The sequence below is a fragment of the Odontesthes bonariensis genome, chromosome 23 (genome assembly GCF_027942865.1).
Source record: "Odontesthes bonariensis isolate fOdoBon6 chromosome 23, fOdoBon6.hap1, whole genome shotgun sequence".
NCBI lineage: Eukaryota > Metazoa > Chordata > Actinopteri > Atheriniformes > Atherinopsidae > Odontesthes > Odontesthes bonariensis.
The window spans coordinates 21,017,311-21,045,000 of record NC_134528.1 but is presented as its reverse complement, the minus strand read 5'-3'; the positions used below and the strand labels follow the sequence as shown (position 1 = coordinate 21,045,000).

Below are 27,690 nucleotides of genomic sequence, written 5' to 3'. Positions count from 1 at the left end.
GTGAGTGTGTATGGTTGTTTGTCTCGTTTGTCTCTATGTGGCCCTGTGATGGACTGTCGGCCTCTCCAGGGTGTACCCCGCCTCTTGCCCATTGACCGCTGGGATAGGCTCCAGCCCCCCCGCGACCCGACTGACGGATTCAGCGGTATAGAAAATGGATGGATGGATGATATAGATGAGAAGACATTTATGTGTGTGAAAACAGCATTATGTTGGGAATAAAATAACTGCACAGTCAAATAGCCACTTACTATTTACTTTACAGTGTAAAACATGATCAGAATGAGGTACCTCCATGCCGAGGTCTCACCTGTTTGAACAATGTTTTTATATTTCATCTTAAACTGCTGCTAAGTGCGCTTCTCCCCTGCGGGATTGCACCTAAATGAACTAAATGAATGGGCTACCATTCAAGCAGTTTCCCTGTAATATTATTGTGATTGCAAAATACTACATTTAAACTTACACTTTTGTTGCTGCAACGGTGTTGCACTTATTTCTAAAAACGTATTGAAACTCGCCGTATGAGCGCATTATATTTCCAATTCGAGGTTGGTGAAAAACGTAGCCCCTCCTCTTCCCCGTTGCCAAGGTGACTCGTCGAATCGGGGCTCCATTAATGCTAGCTTTTTAAAGTTGTGGTGCACGCGCTAAACTCAAGGTGAACCAGAGTTGATTAACCTCACTCAAATCAGCGTTTCTGGAACCGAAAACTCAGAGTTTTCTATCTCAGAGTAGATCAACTCAGAGATCAGGAATAGACTCAGAGTTGCTTGAACCTGCTTTGTGAAACGGACCCCAGGTCCTTTGGTTGCAAAACAAGTCCAAATCAGCAGCCCTCCACCACCATGTTTGACAGTTGGTATGAGGTGTTTGTGCTGATGAGCTGTGTTTGGGTTTCACTAATTCTGGTCCTGCGCATTATGACCACAGTTCTCCACTTTGGTCTCGTCTGTCCAAGAAGTCAGAAGTGGGTTGTTGTTGGTTTTTTTTCAGATGCAACTTTATAAACCTAAGCTGTGCTATCATGTTCTCTTTAGAGAGAGGAGGATTTCTCCTGCAACCTTTCCAAACAAGCCATACTTGTTCAGTCTTTTTCTAATTGTACTGTCATGAACTCTAACATTTAACATGCTAACTGAGGCCCATAGAGTCTGAGATGTAGCTTGTGGGTGTTTCTGGAGTGTCTCTGAGCATATATCAGCGGCCTGATATTGGGGTTGGCAAGCAGTAGCTTTGACCAGCTATGGCTAGTTATAGCAATGTGGATGCAAATACAAGATTGTTTCCATTTACGCTTTATATGAAATGAGAAACATAGCCATCAAAATTAACATCTCAAACTAAACGAAAAAGGCATCAAACTAATTGCTTATCAAGTCATTGCAACAGTCATAGCAAGGAGCAGGAATGATCAATCACAACATTTACGGTCAAAATGTTCCACCATCTGGAATGTTGAGAATTTGTTTAAATGAATTAAAGATATAATATTCAAGCAGTTTTGAAGCAGCTGACCCCAGAGAGCAGTATTTTTAGAGTAATTTCTACCAAACTCAGTATGAGCCATAAAAACTAATTAATCTTGGGAGTGGAGTGTATAGCTTCAAGTATTTATTTATTTTTTTTTGTGGAGGGCATAGGTCTGTGGGTAGGATGGGCGAAGGCCTAGTAGCTTTAAAAACGAGATTGTGCCAGTGTTTGAATCTACATGAGAACAAGGCAGATCATCCAATGCAGGGATACAACATACATCGAGGTTTGTAATGAACTTCAGTGCCCCATGACTGTATCTAGAGCAAATCGGCATTTGAATTATTGATATACAAATAGGAGTGGTTCCTACGCTCTGCCCGAATTTTCAAACCTTCTGACACTGATTTGAATTTGCTTTAATATTGCATGATCCACTGTGTCAAACGCCTTAGAAAGAACAACGAAAAGAGCTGCACAATGTTACTTATTGTCTAAAACATCATTAAAATTGTTTAAATACTTTTAATGCTGCTGTAATTGTTATGTGCCCTTTTCTGAAATCACAGTAAAAGTGTGATAGGACAGATAATGGAAACTTTTTGATTAATGTTTAACAACAGCTGCTTCTAAGATCATCGCTGTTAAAGGGATAGTTCGCCTCTTTTGACAGGAAGCTGTATGAAAGTATCACAAAGTCGTTCATCCAGAAAAAGTCAGACCTCACAATCGCTTGGCGCTATTTTCTCTCCCTTCATATGCTGCCACCTACCGATAGCTGCACCTGTTGGTGTTTACTGCTCGGAAGCAGGGGACTGTTCGGTTTGCACTTCGGTCTGCACAGTTTACACAGCCCGCAGAGATACGAAGGGAGAGAAAATAGCGTCTCTGTTTTCCCCACACTGCTTCTGCAGGTTGGCTTATTATTTTTTTTGTTGAATCAACGATGAGTTGGGGTTTATCTATTTTTGAGCTCCGGTGGGTACGACAGGATTTTTTCTATTGCCACCTGATGTTTTAAATCTTATACTCTTAGAGATGAGGTCTGCTTTAACTGATTGTAGTGTGATAAAGATTGCTTGAGGAAGTGCCCTGCCCGGTGCTGGATTACCCTAATTTGTAATAAATGCTGGGTTGAGCCGATAGTCCTGTCCAAACGGCACTGAATGTGGAGCTGTCTGTGGTGCTGAATTTCTGAGCTGTCTCTGAAGGAGTATGCTTTGGTAAGCGAGTGATCACCCCAAATCCAAAGCCCATTTGTTCTAAATCAAGAGCTTTCCATGGTCCTGAAACGCGTCCCGGGGAATGCTTTTCTCTTCCTCAAAAAAAGTTTGGATCTGTTTTGAATTGTTTGAAGAGTAAATTTGACCTTAAAACACAGATTTGTTTGAATTTCCCGATGACGCGATTTTTTTACCATGACACGAGTCGATGTAAGTGAAAAAAACTGGAATGCAGAAGCGATCATGGACATGACCGAATGAGACGCTCCTCTGCGGATCAAACTGCCTTCACATTTCTCAGACAGCCAAAGACAAACGAGACAAACAAACACCTCATGGAGGAGTCTCGTGAGACATGAAAGTGGGGGCACCTGCTGGATTCGACAGGCGGCTGCACATTTTCAACTCGTCCGAGTATGAAGATGAATGAGAAAAGGCCTCCTGCATCTGTTGTGGCTGGAGTGAACTGGGTGGGGTGTTCTTGTCAAAACAAGTGCAGCTGTGTTTTGCTCCCAGCTGTTGTTCAGTAGTATTTTTTTTTTTTTGTTTGTTTGTTTGTTTGTTTAGCACCAGTCAAGTCAACTCATTCCACATATTTTACTGGTCTTTTGCTTTGCAAAACAATCCCAGGAGAGCTGCCAAATAACGGCCGATCATCCAAATAATGTGTTAGTTACTGATATATCCTCAACTGAGGTGAATTAAATCTATTCTTAAAAGGGCATCTGCAGTAGATGATGACCCAGTTTATGTTTCTCGGTTTGTTTTTGTTTTCGGCCTGAAATGATGTCACTGAGTGAGTGCTGTTTCCTCTCGCTCCCTTCAGCAATCAGCTGTTCCTTTGTGGGTTTTGAATGTCTCTCGTGAAAGCGAGTTGTCGGAGGCTTCGAGGCTCTTATCTGTCTCTGGAGCTGCGGTCCCAGATAACAGAGGTGTTTTCAAGAGTCGTATAGATATAAAAAAAAATTTAAAAAAAGAGCTCAAAAGTCTCACCTACCTCCTAGTTCTCGTTTGATCTTAAGAGAGCAGACAGCTGCGGCTGACTCAGTGCATCGTGTGTTTGTCTTGAAAATGTTCACTTTTCAGTGCATCGGTCTCTTATCAAGGGTTTGACATTTTGCCCCATCGTCACTGAACTCTCCGCCTATTATAGCTCTTTGGGAGGCAGGGAATAAAAACAATCATTTCTTTTTAAAAACGCAAAAACAAACCGAAAAATAGGGACAACAGCAGGACTTTGCTTTGGTGGGACTTTATTCATTTTTAGAGGAGACACATAACACATGTGAAGAGGCGTTTTGTGTCCTCTCCAGCTGCAGAGGCTGCCGGGTTTAGTGGTACTGCCTTCCCAGAGCGGACACCACCACTGCCAGGAACTTTTGGAAGGTAGCCTGAATCTGTGGGCTGAATCCAGCGCCCATCTTAGCGGCAATGACGATGGTCAGGCAGTCAGCCAACAGCTGTGCGGAGGAAAGAAAAGATACGTTTCATTTGCCTTTGTCTTTTTATAAACTAACCACAAAGTGACCACAAAGTGAAGGAGGAATAATTCTATACCTTGAAGTTGTCGGGGTCCACGTGCAGCTTCTCGGAGTGCAGGACGCTGAGCTCGGCGTAGGTGCCCTTGATGTCGTCCATGTTCTTCACAGCGCGGTCCAGACCGTGCAGCACCTTGATTCCGTGGGCCGCGATGTTGGGGTTGGTCTTGATGGCCTCAGCATTGTAGAGGTTTCCGAAGCCGCCGAAATACCTCTGAGTCCAGGGGTAAACGATCAGACACCTGCGAGGGAAGAAGAATGGTTAAGAGGGATGCGAATGAGCAGAAAGGAGGTTTGGAGGGAGGAGGACGGATGACTCTCCCGCAGCCCGCGTTCTGTTACCTGCAGAGAGCCTTGGGGCCTACATCATCATAGTCCAGGCTGGAGAAGATGCTGGTGATGATGCTGCGCTCTTGTTCAGACCAGGCAACCATGGTGGCTTTAGGTTTTTCTTTGGTTCAGGCTTGAAAGAGAAAAGACTGAATACTGCTTCACGGTGACCGCGGTCTATTTAAATGTCTCGCAGTTCCCCACGCCCTGAAGGTGAAAGGAGATGATAGGCTGGAGATGATGCGCTCAAGATAAACAGCGGACTTCTCCAGAAGTTGCTGCCACGGCATGTTTTAATATTGTTGTAATAGTTTTACATATCAATGACAACATATATGCGCCTATGTATATTTATGAAATACATATATATAGAATATAACCTATAGGCTATACATATATGCAGCACCTGTATATTATATTCTTTTCTATTATATACTGTAGGCTATATATATATATATATATATATATATATATATATATATATATATATATATATATATATATATGTGTGTGTGTGTGTGTATAAATACATATATATTCGGGTGTTTTTTCTTGCGAAACGAATCCCCAATTTCACTTAATTTAAATGCAGCCTATCAAATATTGTAGACGGATAATGTTGATGTGGCCATTTAAATATTTTTTTTCTTTTTTCTTTAAGCTGAAGCTGCTGTCAACATGCCTTTAAAGGGCATTTTGCAGCGCGCAGGACAAGTAAAGGATCTTGAGCTGCAGAACTGAAGTCTGTTGCTTGTTTGTCGTTACTGTCAATTAACAGCGTATAAAGCGTCATTTGGCGAAGACCTGGCACAAATCCACTTCTTAATACCACAAATAAAGATATGAAAGGGAGAAACCCTGAGAGAAATGGACGCGGGTTGTGTGCATTTCGGGTCGACTTCCAAATCTGAAAAGTGAAAAACAACTCATTTCCCGTTTTCAACTTATTAAGTTTAATAAGCGTTACAATGTGAAAATTAAAAAAAATGTTTTTTATAATGAATAAATCCGAAGACAACCATCTTTATTGAATCTCATTTCACTTCGTTTTGAAATATCGGCCAGTGCACATAGTTTTGCATTTCTCCCAAGTAGCTCGAGAGTGTTTCGTGCAGCTCGAAAGTGTTATCTGCATAACCACACTGGTGTTATCTGCAGCAGCGCCCCCTCCACCCAGAGCCCCCCCTCCCCTAGCTCTCCCAAATCTACAGGCGTTTTGATTAAGCAAATACTTGAGCTGCGCGATAAAGGCCTTCGGCGCTATTTTCTCCCCCTGATAGGAAATAAAATGATGACGGCGGCCAAAAAATAATTGCCAAATTAAAAAAATGCAATCACTGATAAATCGCAGACGGATTTCAGAGTTGTTGGCACACATGACTACTTCTTCACAGCTTTTCTTAGATGACTCATATTATCTCTGTTTTCATGATGACATAAAAAGGGGAATGCATTTGTTTTATCGAATATAAAATAATGTGTTCGTGCCCCCTCACACACACACACACACACTTTTTTTGTAAACTGCAAACAAAAGTAACACGAGATTCTAACTCTGATCAACCTGCATTGTGTGAAAATGTAGATCTTGGCAGTAGTATAGGCCAACCAGCACCTGTCCAAGCATTAAAATCCATAACAATTTTCAACAAAAAGTTTTTAAAATCCATAACAATCCATAACAAAGTCCAAACAAAGTGTGAGTTTCTGTCCCAGGAAGACATAATGAAGGGAGCACGTCACAAAAAACGGAATAGTTTGAAATTAAGTCTTAAACTTGTTTGACTTCAGTGTATGTGCTTGTAATCAATTCCTTGAAAATTTGATCACTTTCTTCTGGCAGGTTATGCTGCACCCATTTGCGCCCGCTTGCTCCATAGATTCTACACCTGTGACCTGCTGTGACCTATGGGGTGTCCTTGAGCCCATCGGTGGACCCAGAGCTTCTGCCTTAACCCTTCGTGGCCCTCCAGAGAGCCAGAGTGTGGCTTCATGCGTCCTAGATATGTAAATGGTCATATTCGTGCCAACTGACGCCCGTGATGTGGCCAGCCGATAGAGTCTCTGGCGCTGGCATCAGGCCACCGAAGTTTCTATCAGGGGAGTTCGAATGGTCCTATCTGCGTCAATGGACGCGGCTTGGCACAAGTTCCCGTGGGTGTGACATTTGGGCCAACTGAATTTAAGAAGGACGCCAGAGTAACCTGGAATCACCATCTGATTCAGGTAGAGAAAGAGACAGAAGTGAGCAGACATGAGTTTGACAGAGAAGGACAGGGATGCGGTCAAGGCGCTTTGGGCCAAGGTCGCCAAGTCAGCCGATGCTATTGGGGCGGATGCTCTGGGCAGGTGAGTGTCGGGTTTACACATATTTGACATTAGTAACGTCAGAGACAGTTTCATGAGACGCGAGGTCTCTTGCTGATGTCCACAAATCTCGGCTCCCGTCTGAGCACGTTACATCAATTTGGAGAGTTTGCTTACTTTCTTTTTTGCTTTGATAGCGAACTTTATTTGTTAGGCAGTTCGTAAGAACATTAAAGTAAATCGCTTCCAGAAAAAAAAAAAAAAGGTGAAAGTAAACTTATTAGGCACCGGAACGGAGTGAACATTGATGATGGAAAATCGCAACGTATTTCAATTGTTTTTTTTTTTTTTCTTTTGAGACCACACAAACAGGACAATCCCATTAGATTTCTATTCAGACGCCCAAGTGACACTGTAAAACGTCACAGGGCTCCAGGTGAGGCTTGAACTCACAACCTCGGCATTGCTCTGCAGGTCACTGTCTTATAAGTACCGCGCGCTGACCGATTGCGCCACTGGAGCCCGGACACCCTCTCTCACAGAATCTAATTTGTCAAATTATATCAATCTAAAGGTGTTCATTATTTTATCCCTTTAAACGTATGCTCGTGGCTCACTTAGAATCCCCTTCTGCCTCTCACAACAATCGGGTATTCCAACATCCTCTCCTTCTCCGCAGGATGATCGTCGTTTACCCCCAAACTAAGACCTACTTCGCCCACTGGCCAGAAATTGGCTACGGCTCTGCTCCCGTGAAGAAACACGGCAAGGTCATTATGACAGGAGTCGCTCAGGCCGTGGCCAAGATTGACGACCTGACTAAAGGCTTGCTGGAACTCAGTGAGAAGCACGCCTTCCAGATGAGGGTGGACCCGGCCAACTTTAAGGTAAGACAGGAGTCACGGACTGGTGCCCATTATGATGCCAGATGCAGACAGAAATCACGGTGTGGTAGTCGATTAATTTGTGCGCAAGGGGTTTCCATATTGGATTCCCCTTTTCAGATCGTCTATTTGACAGTGCTAAACCTTGTAGCCATAAACGTGTCCTCTCTGTCCGCAGATCCTGGCGCAATGCATTCAGGTGGTGATCGCCTCCATGTTCCCCAAAGACTTCACCCCAGAGGCCCATGTGGCCTTCGACAAATTCCTGGCCGCCGTGGCTCTGGCTCTGTCCGAGAGATACCGCTGAGGGGTCCGTGGAGGGGGAGGCAGTGTGACACATTTTAATTCGTGGATAAATAAATAAAAGATTTTGCACAAAAAAAAATAAAAATTGTACGCTGCCCAAAACCTATTGTGCAATTGTCTTTTTTTCTGTTGCTGTTGGCTGTGATAATATGTGATAATACATCTTTATGGTATTTAAAGGATGAAAGAATGTGGTGGGAAGAGTTGGCAGTTTTTCTTTTTTTTTTTATTTCACATTGAAAACAATCCTCCTATTACACAAGCTGACATACATCAGACAGAACACAGACATCATTATAAGATCCAAAAGTATGTAGGCTACTTATAATTATTTAATTATTTTTTACAATGACGGTAAACTCACAGTAAACGCTGTTACGACCTCATAACTACTCGTAACTTATTATCTCCTAGGATGAGCCTGAAACAGGAAAAAGCCGCAGTGAGACAAGTACAGGTTATCGTCACTGGTGCCAACCAATCAATGGGACGGATTCTCTTACCTGAGCAAAGCAGCGGCCAGCAGACCTCCTCCAATGGGCCCCACCCAGTACACCCAGTGGTAGGTCCAGTAGTTGGTCATCACAGCCGGACCGAAAGCCCGAGCAGGATTCAGACAGCACCCTGAGATGTCCCCCCTGCACCCACAAAAAGAAAAGGAAAAGGTTTTTACTATAGATATATATAAAAAAATAAAATAAAAAAGGGATTAAATTAATTGATCCCTTTATGATGGTTAGCTGTTATTCGTCCAGCTATTAGCTGTGCAGGTGAAAGTGTCTGAGCCATTCTCATAGATATGTGAGCCATGGGCTGCTCTTGGTTGTGTTGGTCATGTTGTTTATCCTTTAGCTTTGTTCTGCTGTGGAAAGGACAGAGATCCAAGTGAATAACAGTTACCGGGGGGGGCTGACTCCAAACCACTTCTGAAGACCTCTGACTTTCATTCAAAAAAGCTACAATTCCTCACACAGTAAATACTAACTGCTGTCAAAGTCGGGGCTTCAAATCAGCGGACCATAAACCAGTGAGTGGTATCACGGCAGCAGTCTCTGTCCTCCACACTTTGGTGCACTATTGATTATGAAATCTACACTTTATCATTGTGAGATGGTGGATATACTGCTTGCCTGTTGAAATACACCTTTTCTGTGTTATGTGGGGACATAAGTCATCAGGTATCAGGCTGATGAGGACTTTGGGCTTTTTGTAACGTTACACTCCTTTTACAAGCACAGAAAAGCCATGAATCACATTGCAAGGGAAAATGCAAGAGGCATAAGACAGTAGATGTTTTAAAGAGACAACTATATCTTCACACTTCCTCATCAACTTGTGGTTTTACCTATATCCGACTGTCTGTACTTTTAAAGTGTCCACATTCCATCTGTCATTCTATGATAAGTATTTTGTTACCATGTGCGTCATGGTAAGGCAGCCACAACTACGTCACATTTGGTGTAAATGTTTAACGCAGGTGATATCGTACACAATAAACAGCTGACACGTGGCCTGCTGCGTTGCCTGCCATGATCACCAGCCTTTTATCTCACCCTGCCAAGATGTTGATGATGACGGTGCAGCCCACCAGAAACGGGGCGAGTGGGTTTTTCGTCTTGTCGTTGACCGCCACCAGCAGCACCACCATGGTCACCAGGCAGGTCATGGCCACCTCACCGAAGATGGCCCTGTACAGCTGGCTCTCTGACTTGAGGATATCAAATGCTGCTCCGGTCGCGTTGTTGTAGCGTTCGACAGGGGTCATCAGCTGTGAAACGTGGGTGGGTAAAGTGGGAAAGTTTTATTCCTCTTGCGGATTTTGCTGCGAATAAGAGAACTCAAACATCCATCCCCTTAGAATATATTGTTTGGGTTGCTTGGATTTAGCTGACCTTGGCCATTCCAGCTCCAAGCACTCCTCCAATCAGCTGGCTGACAAGGTAGGGACCTACCATCATCAGCTCTATGCCTCCACACAAGTAGATGGCAATAGTGAAGGGAGGGTTGAAATGGGCACCACTTCAAGGAGCAGCAAAGACAAGTTAAGAGCATATGATTGATTTCTCAATCCTAACTCCTTAAAACGCATGTAAAACACATAAAGCAAAAACAGTTACCTAATGTTGTCCATGACAGCCACCATCACTGCCACAGCCAGCCCGTGCACCAGGGCTGGCTGCAGCCGTCCACCCGCTGGCACGTTCTCAATGACTGACACGCAGCCAATGAAAACAAAAAACATGGTCCCGACAATTTCAGCCAGGCATGGTTGGTATAATCTCTCATATTTGTTGCGAGGCTTGGACATCGGTGGTTTCTCCCCCCTTTTCATAAGAGCAGAATCCACGTCTTCCATTTCCATTTTCTCTACACCCATGGTTGCCACTTTTTCGTCTTACTTTTGCCTGCAGGTCACTCAGCCTCCGATGCTTCCACTTCCTGCACGTATACCTGAATGAGTCTGCTGAGTGAGTCAAGGGAACTGCAAGGTGTTGTGGTTTTTATCGTCACTGTTGGCACACTGAACCCACTGCTCATAAAACACTCAAGGTTGTCAGGTTTGGTCAGGAGGGAAGGGAGGACACGGGTGCGGACTTTCAAAAAAGGGGTTGATTTATTAAACAAAGAAACAAAGTGCAAACCAAAGGTGCGGCTGAGCCGGAGAAAAACGTAGCTATAAGGAACAAACGAAAATACTTGACATGGCAAGGAATAAATAAATACTTAACTTGGAAAACGTGGTAATCATGGGAAGAGGGAATCAGGTCAAGACAGGTAACAAACAACAATCCGAGAAAACGACAGGGGAGGCAGGAAACTAAATAGAGGGCTGGGAGTGAGTGCAGCTGAGGAAAAAACACAGGTGAAGTGAATGAACTTAAGGAACAGAGTGAAGGGAAACTAAGGCAAAACTAAACATGGACTGACAACAAAAGCATAACCTAGAACATGAAAACTAAAAAATGAGTCCATGGGCGTGACAGAGCCCCCCCCTCAAGGGGTGGATCCCAGACACCCCACAACAGTCCAAGGGTGGGAGGGCGGGGCTCGAAGCCGGCCAGGCGGGAGACCAAAGACGGCCATGTGGTACCGGCTTTGGGCAGCAGGAGGCGCTGGTCTGGCGGACGCCCAGACCGGAGACGGCATAGCAGGAACAGGCAGTGGTCTGGCGGACGCCCAGACCGGAGACGGCATAGCAGGAACAGGCAGTGGTCTGGCGGACGCCCAGACCTGAGACGGCATAGCAGGAACAGGCAGTGGTCTGGCGGACGCCCAGACCGCAGACGGCATAGCAGGAACAGGCGGTGGTCTGGCGGACGCCCAGACTGCAGACGGCGAGGCAGGAACCGGCGGTGGTCTGGTTGGCCCACAGACTTCCGTTGGCGCGGTGGCAGCAGGCGGTGGTCTGGTTGGCACCCAGACTTCCGTTGGCGCGGTGGCAGCAGGCGGTGGTCTGGTTGGCACCTAGACTTCCCTCTGCGTGGCGGCAGGAGACCGCCCAGCGGACGCCCGGACCCCCGATGACGTGGCAGCAGGCGGTGGTCTGGTTGGCACCCAGACTTCCATCTGCGTGGCGGCAGGGGGAGCCGGGGACTGTCCATCGGTCGGCCGGACATCCGGCGGGGGGGGGAGCCCCCCCTTCAAGGGATGGATCCCAGACATCCCCAAAGTCTGGGGGTGGGAGGGAGGGACCCAAAGAGGCGAGTCCATGGGTCGGGGTCCCATGGGCTCCGAGGCTTCGTCGGCCCCTGTAGCCTCTTGGTCAGATTCGGGGTCAGGCCCGGAGGCCTCTATAGCTGGGGCCAGCTCTGGAATGGCTGGGGCCGGGGCCAGCCCTGGAACGGCCGGGGCCGGGGACAGCTCTGGAACGGCCGGGGCCGGGGACAGCCCTGGAACGGCCGGGGCCGGGGACAGCCCTGGAACGGCCGGGGACAGCTCTGGAACGGCCGGGGCCGGGGCCAGCTCTGGAACGGCCGGGGACAGCCCTGGAACGGCCGGGGACAGCTCTGGAACGGCCGGGGACAGCCCTGGAACGGCTGGGGACAGCTCTGGAACAGCCGGGGCCGGGGACAGCCCTGGAACAGCCGGGGACAGCTCTGGGACGGCCGGGGACAGCTCTGGGACGGCCGGGGACAGCCCTGGGATGGCCGGGGCCGGGGACAGCTCTGGGACGGCCGGGGACAGCCCTGGGACGGCCGGGGCCGGGGCCAGCTCTGGGACGGCCGGGGCCAGCTCTGGAACGGCCGGGGGCAGCTCTGGAACGGCCGGGGGCAGCTCTGGAACGGCCGGGGGCAGCTCTGGAACGGCCGGGGGCAGCTCTGGGACGGCCGGGGACAGCCCTGGGACAGCCCTGGAACGGCCGGGGACAGCTCTGGAACGGCCGGGGCCGGGGCCAGCTCTGGGACGGCCGGGGACAGCTCTGGGACGGCCGGGGACAGCTCTGGAACGGCCGGGGCCGGGGACAGCCCTGGAACGGCCGGGGACAGCTCTGGAACTGCCGGGGCCGGGGACAGCTCTGGAACGGCCGGGGTCGGGGCCAGCTCGGGAACGGCCGGGGCCAGCTCGGGAACGGCCGGGGCCGGCTCTGGGACTAGTGGGTTGCTGGACACTGTGGCTGTGGCTGCTGGGTCCGGGGGGTGCGGGTCCTGGGAATCTGAGGAGGGAGAGTCGCCGTACAGCTCAATTACCTCGTGCGGCTCCAAGCCAAAAACGTCCAGCGAGGCATCGCGCTGCACGGTCCCGGCGTGGTTCCATACACCCTCCAGGAGGTGGTTCCACTCCCGGAGCCCCCGCTTCGCCGAAAGGAAGACCAGGAGCTCCGCAGCCGCTCGCAGCCTGGCAAACGCGGAGTCCTGGTCAATGCTTCGCCACAGGTCCGTATAGAGGTCCCAGAACCGGTCGGAGTCCGCCGCGTCCATATTGGTCGGATTGTTCTGTCAGGTTTGGTCAGGAGGGAAGGGAGGACACGGGTGCGGACTTTCAAAAAAGGGGTTGATTTATTAAACAAAGAAACAAAGTGCAAACCAAAGGCGCGGCTGAGCCGGAGAAAAACGTAGCTATAAGGAACAAACGAAAATACTTGACATGGCAAGGAATAAATAAATACTTAACTTGGAAAACGTGGTAATCATGGGAAGAGGGAATCAGGTCAAGACAGGTAACAAACAACAATCCGACAAAACGACAGGGGAGGCAGGAAACTAAATAGAGGGCTGGGAGTGATTGGGGAGTGAGTGCAGCTGAGGAAAAAACACAGGTGAAGTGAATGAACTTAAGGAACAGAGTGAAGGGAAACTAAGGCAAAACTAAACATGGACTGACAACAAAAGCATAACCTAGAACATGAAAACTAAAAAATGAGTCCATGGGCGTGACAAAGGTGAAGGATAGTGAACAATCTCCGCCCAACGTGTCTTAATCTTAAGGTATTTGACACTGGTCCAACTTTGTTTGTCTTCAAAGAAGGACCCTTCAACATTACCTTTCTCAAAAAGGGGCGATAAAATTCAAGGCAGGGCTTAAGCAGTTTAGGGTCGACCACAGTTAGTGGGATCAGATATCCACCCCAGGGGTTAAAATCTTATTTACTCCCAATAATCGTCGTCTCTGCTTTATTTTGTTGCAGAGGCCAGTCTAAAACTAACTGATGTTAGCCTATATAGATAAGATAGACCTGAAGCAAAACTTCACAGGGGTCAGTGTCTTAGCGCATTCTGCCATGTCAGGGTTTTTCAGTGAACTTTAGATCATTTCATGCTGTGTTCTTTTACATGGTAAACTAAACCATATTGGTGCATTTAGCAAAGTTTGTACTTTAATATGACTTTGAGACACCTTTACACGTATATTTCGTACTTCCACTTTGCTCAATATCAGCCTCTGACAGTACACAGATCTATAATAAACTGTTTATTGGCACTTCAGTCAGTTTGCATCTCTTTAAATTGATCACTCACATGTAGTAGTCCTGTCCAACATCTGTCTTTGAACTTTTCATTGTGGTCTTTATTGTGATCCGTGTATAGGCAAAACAGAGCATTATATTTATATTATAAATATTACATTATATTGCTATCAGCTGGTTTTGCTAACATTAGTTTGCCTGGTCAGAAAATGTTTCTTTTCAAAGAGCAGATGCTTTCTCTTCACAGCACTGAGATGCATTGCATTGTTGTTTAGTATCCTAATGATGGAGTAAGGACCATTAACATTTGCCAATATTGAGGGCGGCATCTAGTTGCTCAGAAGTTATTTTGTGTTCCCATGTGATTCAGCAGACTATCGCACACCTTCCGTTTAAAGTGATCTTAGTTGGTCAACCACCGGGGACGGGTGACTGAGGCCTTGAACCATGTTTTGGTGGAGTCCGAACTCTTTGGAGACGGATTTACGGCCTTTACCAGCCTGAAGAGCATCGCAAAAAAAAAAAGCTCCTCTGGAATCTCTTTTGTTCATGCCGTGATACACTTCCAAAAATCATTTGCTGTGACGCTCACTTTCCCAGATCTCTGTTAATTAAGTAAAACATCGCTCACACCTGATCGTCATACCACTGACTGAAAACACCTGACTCCAATTTCCCCTCGAATAACAACTCATCCAAGAGGTTCACATTCTTTTGACACTGACATTTTAAGGCTTTTACGCGAGTGAAGAATTGAAGAAATTCCTCCTCCGGGACTACATTTTGTTTCTATCATTAGAACTTCTTCAGAACAAACTTTTTAACTTAAATGTGAAGCCTTTTGGCACCATTATAGTATTTTCGATTGCAGTTCCACGAGGTGTAAGAAGCAACTAAACCCTCTTTCAATTCTCATGGTCTACACATCAAAAGACTAGTAGAGAGAAAAATAACACAGCCAGTGATCATTTGTTAGTAATGGTGTATATAGAGTTTATTCTAAAAGATCTTTTGTCTTTTTCCAGCTGCCATTGAACATGTAACAACTCCAAGTTAGGAATGGTTACTCAATCCCAGCCATGTCATAAAGTAATTTACTAAATCCTTTTAAGAGATACAAATATGCCATTGATAAAGAGGCAACACAATGTCTCATCAGAGGCCAATTTTTCAAAGAAATGTACACATTTCATAACCGATGCGCAAACATCCACATCCATGGTAAAAAAAAATGATCACATTCGGAGGGATGTTCTCTCTTGTCCTACCCTTAGAAGAAACCTTCATTTAAGCACCACTCGAGTCTTCTGGTCACCAAGCAACAACCTGCAAAAGAGCAATAATGTCTCATTACTCATCCTTCCCAACAACACTCATCGAGATTCAACATTTCTTTAAGAACAAGGAGAACAGTAAGGTACTGGCATGGGCATAAGGGTTCCTTCCTGGGCTTCAGCAGCAGCTCATTACAATTAAAATTAGATGGAAAGAAAAACAAAAAAAGCTGAAGGACTACAGAGACTCAAAGACCCAAATATTGCCCGTTTGTTGCAAGCATCGAGCCAACCTTCATGAATTGCGTAAAAGATCTGTCTGTGGACATAGATACTTGCTTGTTGACTATTGTTTGGACATTTTGCATTTTGGCTGCCAACATCTTGTTTTTTGGAACAAGAATTGAGCACACATTTTTGTCACGGCTAAGAAGTTTTAATTATGGCTACGCTTCACTCATGGGAGATCCTGTGATGCAACCATGGAGATCGAGTATTGTGACTTACTGGGACTAAGCTGTCCTTATTTTCATTTGTGCTTCTCCTGCTTTGTGTTCTTCACAGCTGACATTGGGTCAGCTGTGAAGAAAGTCTATGTTTGGATAAGAGGGTGGAGCTACTAGAGTCTATCTGCAGTCACACAGACCACACAATCCACCCCTGTTAGAAGATGACACACCTACTTCTCTACGTGACACAGCTGCATTCCATTATCTTAATTCGAGTTTAATCCTAATCTTAACCTTGATCTAAAACTAAATTTAAAATCTGTCTCACACCTGAGAATCTAAAAAGGAAATGTGTGTCTATTAATGAGCGCGCTATGAAATGTGACCTACGTGGAAGGAACTGATGAGGATGAAGGTTATTTGTTTGACATGTAGGGTTAACATTCCGAAAACACTTCAGTAGATATAGGGCCTAACCAAGAGCAAAGCAAAAACACATGAACAAATAAATAAAACCAATATTCCCGCACATAACTAGTGAGAATGCTGGTTTCATGCGACTTGCCCTGCAACACCCATCCAATCTGATTTTAAGCACACTTTGCTTTTGTCTTTGTCAGTTTACACTTAGTATCTGAAGCTGCCTTGGCCTGTTGAGTTGGTGTGTTTCTTAGGGAGGAGTCACCTAGTGTGACTTTGTCTAAAATGGAGTATCTGATGCTGAGAAAAAAATTTAAAAAAAGGAAAATGTGGTTTGGTTATCAAACCACATTTTGACTTGCTGACTTAGCTTGTTTAGCAAAATGTTTTGCAACTCATGCTAACTTTGGCGAACAAAAACAAGCTCAAAACACAAAGTATTTGTCGTAAAAAAACCCAAAAAAAGCTGACTCTTAGAACAACTGAAAGCTGAGCAATAGTGATTTTGTATTTTTGGATGTCGTTTCATGCCACCCTGCTTTGTTCTGTACCCTTACCATTTGGCATGCTATTTTAATTGCGTAAAATGATAAGGAAAAAGCTTAAAATCCATATTAATGGCCAGCAAAAAGTTCTCAGAGTGGCGTGCTAGTTAAACGCTTTGACACGAGATCGTGCTGTTTCCCTCTATCAAAATTGAGTTGTTGCAGTGGTAGATACTTGTTAGAGATGGCCTTTGTCTGATTAGCTCTAAACGGGATCATGAATTACTCGTTAGTTATCTCGGTGCATTGAGAAGAACTCGAAACTAGTGAGTGAAACCATAAACTCATTGAAAACTTTTTTTTTTTTTTTCACTGAGGTGACCCCACACTTTTCAAACATTTTATACACTCTAAGGCCAGCCCCTTATCTCTTTGCACGTCTGTCTGCTTAAGATAGCCACATGACTGACCTTTCAGAATTATGTGGGTCTTCTGAATTTGACAAAAGCAATCTCTATTATTTGTTTGCGTTTTCACTGCTATTCTACTGAAAATTTCTTCTTCTTTGGCTCTGCCTAATTATTTCTTTTTCTCCTCTGACATGCCTTCGGCTTTAGTTGCCATCTGATTCCACTGTCAGGAAGTGAAAGTACCACGTTACAACATTATTACTGCTCATTTGCAGCCACAATTATTAACAGGTACGATATGGGGTTCAACACCAGTTCCTTTCTCATATCCAACTTGAACAATTGAACATTTTATCACACCTCAAATAAAAGATGGAATCTCTTAAAGGGATAGTTCGCCTCTTTTGACATGAAGCTATATGATATCTCATATTAGCAATATCATTTATGAACAGTGACTTACCCCCTGCTGCGTCCTGTGAGCCGAGTTCCAGCCGAGTTTTGGCGTTGACGAACTGGAACGTTTGGCTAGTTGGCTGGGGCTTAAAAAATAAAGCGTTTTGCTTCTCAAAATATGTGTTCAAAAGAGTAATACATTTGCATCACAAAATCTTTGTCCAGGAAAAAGTCAGACCACACAATCGCTTGGTGCTATTTTTCTCTCAATTCATATCAATGCGTGCAGCCACCTAGCGATAGCCGCGCCTGTTACGTGTTTACTGCTCGGTCTGCTCTTCGGGCTGCACAGTTTACACAGCACGCAGTGATACAAAGCTAGAGAGAAAATAAAGCCAAGCGATTGTGAGGTCTGACTTTTTCCTGGAGAACGATTTTGTGATGCAAATGTATTACTCTTTGGAACGCGTATTGTTTTGAGAAGCAAAACGCTTTATTTTTTAAGCCCCAGCCAACTAGCCGGACTACTTTCGTCAACACAGGACGCAGCAGGGGGTAAGAAAATGTTCATAAATGATTTTGCTAATATGGGATGTCATACAGCTTCATGTCAAAAGAGGCGAACTATCCCTTTAAGTGCTGTGCCCTTCTGAAATATATATGCTACCTGACGAAGCTGAAAGTGAGCAGTGCACCACAGGTGGGTCCAACCCAGTAGACCCAATGGTGGTTCCAGTGGTTGGCAGCTACTGCTGGACCAAAGGCTCTGGCAGGGTTCATACAGGCTCCAGACACCGCTCCTCTGTGTTATAAATTGGCTTTATTCTTAGACTTTATGTATTCATATTCTGTAGTTCTCTAGATAATCTATTTTCCTAGTTTGTACGGTACACTCTGCTCATACAACGCAAATGTATGTCCAACACTTTAAGATGACGTAGCGGGATAAAATAACTGGGTCAGATAAAGCGTCTCTATTAGGACAGATAGGTCTGGTACAGTAGATGCACGCCTGAAACAACACGCACACACACACACATCGCTTATCACATCCAAAGAACATGACGAAGAAGGTGGATGGCTTGCTCACAGCATGAGTAAGTGTTCAATGATACGTTGTCAAGTGTAGGTACAACCTCTGTGATAAGGGTGAACATAAATATGAAATGTTTCCGGATCTCGGGGCTTGGCCAGACGGATTTCATGCGAGAACTCTGTCTCTCCGAGTCCAGCGCTGATACTTGACCTGTGACCTCCAATAAACACTTTGTTTAACTTACGACTGCTCCAACTGGTTCTTGGGCTTCCAATATAAAGAATCGGATCTAACATCTGAAACAACCAGCAGCACATTAACTCTTTATGACAGCTGCTGAAGCAGGTGACCAGCTCACTTGTTATTCTGGAAGCAGCTTTTCAGGCATAAAACAAAATGGAAATGATTTTTTAAAAAATGGGAGCTTATAGCCCCAAGGATTACATTTATTAAGGGTAATTTGAGCGGGATAATTAGACAATCTAACTAAGCACGTTAAACATGAAAAGGACTTTCAGAGGACCACAAGACAATGAAATTATTGTGGTTATATTTGGACTCTAAAGCCTCGCCACTTGTCCCCCGATGAAACGCTCACCCAGCAAAAATGTTGGCCGTGACAGTGAGGCCAATGCAGAAAGGAGCCCTCGCCGTTCTGGTTTGGCTGTTGACGGCCCCCATGCACACCACAGTGGTGAGGATAAGGGTCATCATCACTTCTGCGAAGGTTGTTTTACCAACATCAATGGTGACTGCGTCGAAGGCTCCTCCAAGAGAGCTAGCATACACATTAGAGGGGTACATTACCTAAAAGTAGAACAGGTAGAATAGACAGTTTAAACTTCTGTGATAAATGACTGGAATTGTGACCTGCTATTTTCTCCTAACCAAGTTAAGCAGATCTGGCACATGAAGGTCCAGTTTTGATTTTGTTCTTTGTTGAGTCAGGGTTTTGAATTGATAGGTCACAATGTTGAGAGTGGAAGTCAAACATTTACAATGACATTCCTTAGAGAAAAGTAGGAGATGAGTCAAATTTCTGAAAGGGATTCGTGGAAAAAAAATCTGTTAAAAGCGGTCAAATTTGTTAGAAAATGGATTCCATTTAATTCACAAAACAAGTAAGTAGAGATCTGGAGTAAAGATAACATCAACTGAAGCCCTTCTTTTAACTAGGGCCATTTTGTGTTTACATGATGAAAATCAGAAGATACGTTAAAAAAAAAAACGGACCTGCTAAATCAATGAAGACCAAACTCAAATTCCAACACTTTGATCCAAAACTTAGAGGTTTTTTCATTTTGCTTTTGGGCACGAAACAACACCCGCGCTTGTGTCTTACTTTGGTCAAACCAGCACCAACCATCCCCCCAGCCGTCTGAGCCAGGACGTAAGGCAGCAGCAGAAGCAGCTCCATCCCTCCGCACAGGTAAACGCTCAGAGACACCGCGGGGTTAAAGTGCCCCCCACTGCAATAAACATCATGGACTTTACTATGTGTCACACTAATGAGGCTATAAAGAAATGATAACGGCACCTACCGTCAGACACGGGATAAACAGAGCAATAAGTAACAGAAAAGAATCACAAAATCTTTGAAACTTTGTTGACATGACCTATTCTTTATCCTGAGAGCCATCTATACTGCAGTGGACACAAAACAAAGATGACTTTAAAAATAGCCCATAAATCTGTGTTGTGTTTTGCTCCACTCGTGGGGAAAGTTGAGTGCAAAGAAGAAAAAAAAAAAAGAAGAAAACTCCTAAATCAGAATATTCAAAGACTGCAAAAGCGACACCTTTTGGAGTCAGATAAACCACATGACATGTTAAAAAGAAAAGTGAACGTCACCGTCGATTACCTAATTTGTCCGAACACCGTGATCAGGACTCCGAGGGCCAGTTCGTGTGCTACAGCGGGTTGGATGAGACCGCCTGCTCCAGCGTTCCCAATGACAGACGCGCACCCAACGAACACAAACAGGCCCGTCCCAAACAGCTCAGCCAGGCAAGGCTGCACGTAAAGCTCGAACACGCATCTCTTCTCCTTCTTGCTGCCACTTTCTCGGCTGTCTGCCAGCCCTCCCATCTCGGTCACACTGAGCACCTCCGTCTTAGTGTCTGCCTCTGACATACCGCCTCTGAAGCTCTCTGCCTTGTGTGCAAATGACCGGTGGACCGCGAGCTGCGCAGGCCATGGAACGACCTAATGAGGTACAGTATTTAAGCCACTTTTAGGATGATGCAGAAAGGACCTACGCACATCCACATTTTATCTCTCACAGGAGCCCCCCCCCCCATCTACCCTCCTTCCTTCAATTGTTTATACTCCCAAGACTGTTACCAATCAGAAGCTCATAAAACCATTAGTGGATGTCAGAAAACACATAGAGATAAAGATCTGGGAGTCTCTGTCCTACGAGTTCCAAAACTAAGTTTATGAATGAACACTGCAACACGGTCTTACACAAAAGAACATTTTTAATCAACTCCACCGATCAGCATTCATCAACCATAATCTATTACAGTCTAATATGTCATGTTCTCTCTGCTTGGGTCAAAAATAGAATTAGCAGGTTAACACAAGTTGTGCACTTCAAGAAATTTGATACTAGTGATCGTATGCATGTATGTTCTATAAGAGGATTAGTCTGATCTATAAATTAATTCAAAATGGCACATAAACAACAACAAGAAAAAACACTAAAACATTACACGTGACATCCTTTTAGCTTCAAGCGGTCTTTAATTGCCAACACGGGCGAGCGTTTTTTCTTTTTAAAATAACACTTCTGTTGTTTAGCCTCAGACAAAACATGAGCTCACATCCGTGAGCAAACTCATAAAAGTAACTTGTTTCATTTAACAGTTGGAAACTCGCACCAGTGTTGTGAAAAATCATGTTTTTATCATTAACTCATACTGCGTTTCAAAGGATGCTCGTGAAATCCCGTTCTGCTGATGGCGGGGCTTTTCGCACCGGAACGGCTCCCAGATGACAGCTCCGCGGAGGAATGATGGCTTCCTCTTTCCCTGCCGTCTCCTTCCCCGTATCTCCTCCTGCTGTTGATTTTGGGCGAACTCTTGTGCGAAGCATGTCCGAGGGTGGAGAAGTTTCACGCTCAAAAAGCCAACTGCGACAGACCTGTGGAAACAGAACATGACCTGTTCTTGCTCACGACAGCAGCGGACACTCAAACCGTGCAGATGGGTGGGTATTTGAAAGATTTAACACGTATGAGTAACACAAAGCAAATAAAGGGGTTGGCGACGTGGCGCCACTGTAGCTGCAGAGCGTCCCGGAATGGACGGGTGCCATAGCGATCGTTTCCTACATGAAACTGTAATAATGTCGTGGATGGTTACCCAGATTGAGTTTATCCTTGGTGGCCCAGCAGATGCTGTAGTGTTGTAGAAGCTGCTGCAGCAGTTCCCTCTCATCCAGGAACTCCAAACGCTCAATTCTGGAGGGCATGAAAGAGATTCGGTATTTCATTTTAAAACGTGATCTTGCACATCGCCGAGAGGCCAATTGAGCAGGAATCACTTCATAAAGAAACAGGCTTGCCCCTGCTTGTCTTGCAGTGGTGGTTAAAGAGTCTCTGGGTGGTACATGTAGCGTCATTCTCTTCCTAACTTGCTGCAGTTTCTGGGACAGTCCGGCTAGGCTATCATGTTTTCATTTTCCATGTAGATGCCGACTCCAGACAATGGGATTGAGAATGAGCGGCCTTACAATTGGTGAAATCGAGCCGCCTCGTCTCTTTTTGGCCGCAAGCTGTTGGCCTGATGGCAGAACATTCTGCGGAAATGAGAGCGTATACCCGACTGCGAGTTCACGTTGGTCCCGTGTCAAGCTGGAGACACTAAAAACCAGCGAGTACTGCAGTCATGTCACCTGGAACATTCTCCCAAGGCACTCTCTGTCTGACTACCGAGTCATGCTGTTATAATAAATGCATAATGTGGTTTGTTGCTGTCTGCTGAAATAAGGAAGGGATTCCCTGAGAAAGATGTTGGGTGGAGGGCAACACATGTGGCTCCCAAACCTGTACATTACTCAGCATTAACGGTACCTTAACATATGTTTAAATTACACATGCCATGAGCACATATGGGCACTAATAAATCATTTTAAAGAGCTCTAACACAGTCGGTACTTGTTGATGTTAAGCATGCATTACCTTGCCACATCGTCCTGCGGGAGCATACTGTAGACCGTCATCATATCGAGAGCATTAGCATGTTCCCAGCCGGTCCTCAGGAACCGCTCCCTCTGCACACACCACGCGGTAGATGATTTAATGTTCAACGCAGCTTCAATTCATCCTTAATTCTTTTTCTTTTTAATTAAAGCCAGCAGCCCACAGATCATATTTTTGTAAGCCGGCGAAGGCGTTGTGTCGTTTAACTAATGCTGAGGTTACCTGAGAGTCGAGAGATTGGCAGGCCTCCGCTCCGGACAGGGTGCACTGACGCCGCTGCAGGTTCTCGATCATCACCTGGCCAAATCGATCACTCATGTTCACCTGCACGCACAGACCATATTCACAGGATGTTGCTCTTTCGAGACAAACCCATCACACCATTACCATGTCTTTTGTACTCTTTTGTATGGAGAAAGCGACCGGTTTCTGCTACATTCATGTCTGTGCTGGACAACAGTGATGTCTTGTATATGCACGCCTCCTCTCAGAGCTTACAGTCCCTGGATACCGTGTATCATGGAGCTCCGAGGTTCATCACCAATCTTAAATCTCTTACACATCATAATTTGCTGTATGCTCGTGTTGGATGGTCTTCTTTGCCTGCTCGTAGAGACTTAATCAATGGCATATTCTAATTTATTTATCCTACCTTCTGGCCTACATCAGTCAGAGGAGCACAGGCGCCTGTTATCTTTGTTCTCAGGACCTTTTTTTTTTTTTTTTTACCGTCTGTTCCTAAAGTCAGAACTGAACTGGAGGAACAAAAGGCCTTCAGGTTTGCGGCTTCATTTACTTGGAATAAACTACAAAAAGACCTGAAACTTACAAGATCTGGTTTCGCTGGACTCTTTTAAGAGGTTGTTGAGCGACTTGGAGGTGGACACATCTGGCTGCAGATACACTGACTAACTGGTAACTGGCTGATGCACTAAATGGCACTTGACTTTTATCCCATGGGCAATTTGAATTTTGACCTGATTCTGTGATTTTAATGTATTGAAATCTAGTTTAGTGTGCGTTTGTGTGAAACTGTTTAACGTGCTGCTGCTGCCCGTCTTGACCAGGACACTCTTGAAAAATAGAATTTTAATCTGAATAAGAGTTTTCCTGGTTAAATAAAGTTTGGATAAAAATAAAATGTAAAAAATATTACACAGCTCGAAAGGTGTACGTGCTAGACGTTCAAATACCCTTCCTGCAGATAATCAAATTTCTTTTTTTCAATATAAGCTGTACTGAAACCACTTCCATTCTCTAAATGTATATACGGTAAGAAATGCTCATTTGGCTGATTTTTCTTTCTTTCCCGTTAAGCGTATCGAGTGTACAAGCACCTGTTCGTAGTTAATAAACATGGCTGTGTGAAAGGTCTCTGCTGCCCAGTGAACAAGGTTGGAGGACTGCAATGGCGTCATGTAGACCAGCACACACTCTGACAAGAGTAAAGTTGGCAACCTGGAGTGAGAAAAGCACATGGAACCGCAGCATTAAAAGAAAGCACTCGGCGAGAACCCCTTCCACAGCAAAAATAATGCTCAAAATACACCCGTCGTGACGTACACGATGGGAAAAGCGAGGCTGCGACCTTACAAGTGTGGAACGCTCTGAAACGGAAGTCTAAAATGAGGTTTAGGCCTTTTGCTTCTTCACGTCGTCTCGATGTCATAACGGGGGGGCAAATTTTCAAAGCCTCGAAAGAAAATTTGCACCGAACATTGGTAAATATTTGGCAATGCCTTAGCGAAAGCATGACCGAGCATATTCAGAGGGCTTTCAGACTCAAAACAGACATTCTGGGTGTGGTATCCTCTCAAATCAAGCCCCAGATGGCAGACTTTGCATCTGCACTGCTGTCACTCAGGCCCTCTGCACAGTGAGTCTTATCTGAAGCGACTTACGGTGGAAAAACACAGAGATAAGCTGCAGTTCTTGGACTTTTAAAGAAAACAATTTGACAGCCGGTGGCTTCCATAAAAGCAATACGGACTTCAAGGTAACTTCCACATTCTTTGGAATTTTAAGGACAAAAAAATGAAAAAGCCAATGCTAGAGCACACATACTCGGGGTTAAGCTGGAACTTCTTCAGTTTTTCATCCAAGTTGGCGACGTCTCTGAGGTCCGCTCCAATGATACAGTAACGATCCGAGTCGAGACTTTGACCATCTGAGGGAACAAAGACATGTTTGAGACGACTGTGTGTAATTTCACGAGGAACGCTTGGCGTTCAAATGCGCCGATCGTTAAAAGGAGTAGCTTCTGGTGAGTACCTAGCAGTAAGGAGTCTGTTGAGTGCGTCTCGATGATGGGTTTGGACAGGGGGGGTTTTGTCCTGGTCAAAGGACACAATCCAATTACAAGTCACAATTAAAACTGCAGAAGAAGCATTTCACATATTTCTCACATCATACACATGTTCTACATATAAAGTATACATCCATACAAACATATAATGATAGCATACATATATGAAATTAAAAAAATCCACCATCAATGTTTCTGTCTCTTCTGTATGTCACATGGGCCGTAATAATGAGAAGTGGATCCACAAAGTGCTCTGACTCCCCCTACAGGTCTTTGCCTCACATTTCACTTCTAAAGCAAGATGGCAATGAGAACGTGACACACTCTCTGTGTTTTATGTCATTACTTGACCCTGAGGAGTTGAGTTTTATTTTAGTGGTCATGAATTTGAAAATAGCATATTATCAAAAATTCGTGTTTTCTTCATAGATAGACAACTTCATATAGGATGGACCGATCATTTCTCTATTAGGAACTTGCTGTCTCTCAGTTTCATTAATGGTATGTGGCAGGGGACTGGAGGAGGAAACATCGTCATTAAAGAAGAAAAAATAAAGGAAAATAAACCAATAATCATAGATTTCTTACTTTATATTGTGTATTTTTCTGGCGACAACAGTTGGAAAGTCAACTTCGAAGAACTTCCGTGGCATGAGGTTTTCATCCTGTTACATACACACATACACACACTTAGGATCCATCCCCTATTGTCTCTTTTTCTATTCTGTTGAGGGCAGAACAGACTGAGTTTGATGTAATCCAGTCTATTAAGAGGTGACCAAAAGTCAAAGCACGTGCACATTATTTGCAGGACAGTGTGAGCCACGAGTTTGCGAACCTTAAGTCTCCAAAACGTTGAGTCCAGTCCTGCGCCCAAGTTGATAACTTGACAGTTGCATTCTGTTTTCTTTATAAACGCATCAAGGAGATGGTTCACCCCTTGAACCCGGGCATAGTATCCTGTCAAATCCGATAGGTGGAGTGAAAGATAAGCTAACAGACAATGGGGGCTCATTTACAACCGCTGTGTACATACAAAACGTCGGCTGAAAGAGACTAACATGACTAGAGTTGTCAGATTCCTAATAAAATTATTCAGACAAGCAGTATTTTTTTGCTCGTGGTAGTAGTAGACGAGCACACAAACACCTTTCAGTTGTAATACACTTCAGCCAACTCACTTAACAGATCCAATCCCACTCAATTTTGCATCATTCTAATGAGACACTTTCACTTTTTGTGCTCACTTACATGTATAGAATGGATCCAACCCAAAAAGAGGAAAAAGGTGAGAACTAACCGTTAACATCCACATTGTCTAGGTGTAATTCTACACTGGTTTTTACTTTAACTATTCGAGTCACTATGAATCATGCACTCATTTACCTGTAGTCCTGTGACTTATAAATATGGTTCCTCTCACTGAGCTAAACCAGCACCGTTTAAGAGGAAAGAGCAAAATGCTTTAAAGATTTATAAAGGAGATGGGGATAACTTGCCTCGGTTGATTTCAGGGGCTTTACGCTCTCCTACAGATCTCACAAAGTACTGGATATGTGGATCTTTCCAGTAGCTTTTACTGGTAGCAAACCTATATAAAAAAAAAACATTAGTAAACTGGTCATGGATGTGTCATATATGCTTAAAATCCTCCATGAATTATAAAGTGTTTGCTGAAAAACAAATGCTACATTAAAATGAAAGATCTGTGCAGTAGTTTTTTGCTCCATTCTTGGTTTTGCAGGATCCATACATGTCTCACTAACAACCTAATAATAAACCAAAAACAGCTGACCACCCACCAACTGCGAAGTTGTTCGAAGCTATTGGAAAGATTTAGGCACTTCGAAAACTAAACTTCATCTTATGATATGGATTGAGACTGTACAATTATCACCAAATAGTCTTCAAACTGCGTCTTTTCTTTCATTTTGGACTAATTTGGCAAGCAGCTCAACGGAAGCAAGCAGCTAGTCCCAATTCATTTTCTGTCCTTACCTTTTGCAGATGGACGCATCGTCACAGGTCGCCCGAACTGCTTCATCCGCGGTATCGGAGTCTGTAAAGGGTTGCCGAGCTGCCATTAATTGTCCAAGTCTTAACGTCGTGTAAATAACATTGAATTCGGAACGGCTTCACTCTGGTTAGCTGCCGCAAGCTAACAAGCTAGCTAGTTGATATGACAGGTGGATTTATTTAACCAAGCGGGGACGTGGGGCAGGAAAACAGTGAGCATAGCCGAGCTGCTGGAGGCCTTGTGAAATGCGAGGAAACTACGAGTTGAAAGAAAAGGACGAATATATGACAAGGGAATAATATTTCCAGGCCTAATAACATGCTCCTATGAGCTAGAAATACATGGGTAACTGTGACCGGAAGTAAACATTCAGTACTTCCGGGTTTTTTTTCAACTTAAAAGTATCTCTCGCCCTCTAACCCTAGATACTTTAAAATAATATTTATATTTTTATTCATTATAATGGATGTCTATGGGAGCCGTTTCTGTAAACTACCATTGCAGAAAAACTAAAAAGCTGTAAAAACTGATGTTGTAGTTCATCAATGACATATCCCAGACCTAATAATCCCCCATAGAATATTTCACTTTGCACTGCATACATTGAAAATAAAGCAGTTTTTGTGTGTTTTTTTTAACAGAAATTGGTGTTTACCTCATATACACTAGTATTTAAAGGGTTAATTTTTTTTAAATAATTGAACTGAAGTGGAAGAAAAGATTTCTGA

The 27,690-nt window shown here is 44.5% G+C and overlaps 5 protein-coding genes and 1 non-coding gene across 7 annotated transcripts; 1 reads left to right on the top strand and 5 right to left on the bottom strand.

Moving 5' to 3' along the window:
- Positions 1-3,932: 3,932 nt before the first annotated feature.
- On the bottom strand, positions 3,933-4,698 carry hbbe2 (hemoglobin beta embryonic-2). The gene is made up of 3 exons (XM_075456795.1): positions 4,577-4,698; positions 4,254-4,476; positions 3,933-4,156 (listed from the first exon to the last, which is right to left on the bottom strand). Exons 1-3 carry the CDS (start codon positions 4,666-4,668, stop codon positions 4,028-4,030), a joined length of 444 nt encoding a protein of 147 aa, XP_075312910.1. The 5' UTR covers positions 4,669-4,698; the 3' UTR covers positions 3,933-4,027.
- A 2,091-nt stretch (positions 4,699-6,789) lies between these two features.
- Positions 6,790-8,127, top strand: hbae5 (hemoglobin, alpha embryonic 5). Its single transcript, XM_075456867.1, has 3 exons — positions 6,790-6,913; positions 7,551-7,758; positions 7,934-8,127. The coding sequence occupies exons 1-3, from the start codon at positions 6,819-6,821 to the stop codon at positions 8,060-8,062; spliced, it is 432 nt and encodes a 143-aa protein (XP_075312982.1). The 5' UTR covers positions 6,790-6,818; the 3' UTR covers positions 8,063-8,127.
- Positions 7,300-7,393, bottom strand: trnai-uau (transfer RNA isoleucine (anticodon UAU)). Its single transcript has 2 exons — positions 7,356-7,393; positions 7,300-7,335 (listed from the first exon to the last, which is right to left on the bottom strand). It is a non-coding gene; the product is annotated as a tRNA-Ile (tRNA).
- A 271-nt stretch (positions 8,128-8,398) lies between the features above and the next one.
- On the bottom strand, positions 8,399-10,438 carry LOC142373868 (aquaporin-8-like). The gene is made up of 5 exons (XM_075457321.1): positions 10,179-10,438; positions 9,954-10,080; positions 9,615-9,829; positions 8,565-8,699; positions 8,399-8,482 (listed from the first exon to the last, which is right to left on the bottom strand). The coding sequence occupies exons 1-5, from the start codon at positions 10,436-10,438 to the stop codon at positions 8,437-8,439; spliced, it is 783 nt and encodes a 260-aa protein (XP_075313436.1). The 3' UTR covers positions 8,399-8,436.
- A 4,513-nt stretch (positions 10,439-14,951) lies between these two features.
- LOC142374300 (aquaporin-8-like) lies at positions 14,952-20,667 on the bottom strand. Its single transcript, XM_075457907.1, has 4 exons — positions 20,298-20,667; positions 19,779-19,905; positions 19,035-19,243; positions 14,952-15,292 (listed from the first exon to the last, which is right to left on the bottom strand). Exons 1-4 carry the CDS (start codon positions 20,567-20,569, stop codon positions 15,250-15,252), a joined length of 651 nt encoding a protein of 216 aa, XP_075314022.1. The 5' UTR covers positions 20,570-20,667; the 3' UTR covers positions 14,952-15,249.
- A 231-nt stretch (positions 20,668-20,898) lies between these two features.
- lcmt1 (leucine carboxyl methyltransferase 1) lies at positions 20,899-27,323 on the bottom strand. Of its 2 annotated transcripts, XM_075457790.1 has the most exons (11): positions 26,944-27,323; positions 26,445-26,536; positions 25,784-25,905; positions 25,534-25,610; positions 24,912-24,973; positions 24,705-24,807; positions 23,978-24,098; positions 22,863-22,964; positions 22,620-22,711; positions 21,802-21,899; positions 20,899-21,580 (listed from the first exon to the last, which is right to left on the bottom strand). In XM_075457790.1, the coding sequence occupies exons 1-11, from the start codon at positions 27,027-27,029 to the stop codon at positions 21,558-21,560; spliced, it is 978 nt and encodes a 325-aa protein (XP_075313905.1). In that variant the 5' UTR covers positions 27,030-27,323; the 3' UTR covers positions 20,899-21,557. The 2 variants fall into 2 exon arrangements, with proteins under 2 accessions (XP_075313905.1, XP_075313906.1); XM_075457791.1 differs by lacking the exon at positions 26,445-26,536.
- Positions 27,324-27,690: the final 367 nt, after the last annotated feature.

Coding starts and splice junctions, on each gene's coding strand:
- hbae5 (XM_075456867.1), top strand. CDS start 6,819: ATGAGTTTGACAGAGAAGGACAGGGATGCGGTCAAGGCGCTTTGGGCC. Junction 6,914..7,550: donor GGGGCGGATGCTCTGGGCAG/GTGAGTGTCGGG, acceptor CCTTCTCCGCAG/GATGATCGTCGTTTACCCCC. Junction 7,759..7,933: donor TGGACCCGGCCAACTTTAAG/GTAAGACAGGAG, acceptor CTCTGTCCGCAG/ATCCTGGCGCAATGCATTCA.
- lcmt1 (XM_075457790.1), bottom strand. CDS start 27,029: ATGGCAGCTCGGCAACCCTTTACAGACTCCGATACCGCGGATGAAGCA. Junction 25,611..25,783: donor CAACGTTTTGGAGACTTAAG/GTTCGCAAACTC, acceptor TGTATGTAACAG/GATGAAAACCTCATGCCACG. Junction 24,974..25,533: donor AGAAAAATACACAATATAAA/GTAAGAAATCTA, acceptor TCCTTTGACCAG/GACAAAACCCCCCCTGTCCA.
- hbbe2 (XM_075456795.1), bottom strand. CDS start 4,668: ATGGTTGCCTGGTCTGAACAAGAGCGCAGCATCATCACCAGCATCTTC. Junction 4,477..4,576: donor GGCCCCAAGGCTCTCTGCAG/GTAACAGAACGC, acceptor CTTCCCTCGCAG/GTGTCTGATCGTTTACCCCT. Junction 4,157..4,253: donor TGGACCCCGACAACTTCAAG/GTATAGAATTAT, acceptor TCCTCCGCACAG/CTGTTGGCTGACTGCCTGAC.
- LOC142374300 (XM_075457907.1), bottom strand. CDS start 20,569: ATGTCAGAGGCAGACACTAAGACGGAGGTGCTCAGTGTGACCGAGATG. Junction 19,906..20,297: donor ACGGTGTTCGGACAAATTAG/GTAATCGACGGT, acceptor TGTTTATTGCAG/TGGGGGGCACTTTAACCCCG. Junction 19,244..19,778: donor TTGGTGCTGGTTTGACCAAA/GTAAGACACAAG, acceptor TTCTACTTTTAG/GTAATGTACCCCTCTAATGT.
- LOC142373868 (XM_075457321.1), bottom strand. CDS start 10,438: ATGGGTGTAGAGAAAATGGAAATGGAAGACGTGGATTCTGCTCTTATG. Junction 10,081..10,178: donor GCTGTCATGGACAACATTAG/GTAACTGTTTTT, acceptor TGCTCCTTGAAG/TGGTGCCCATTTCAACCCTC. Junction 8,700..9,614: donor ATCATCAACATCTTGGCAGG/GTGAGATAAAAG, acceptor TTGTGGGTGCAG/GGGGGACATCTCAGGGTGCT.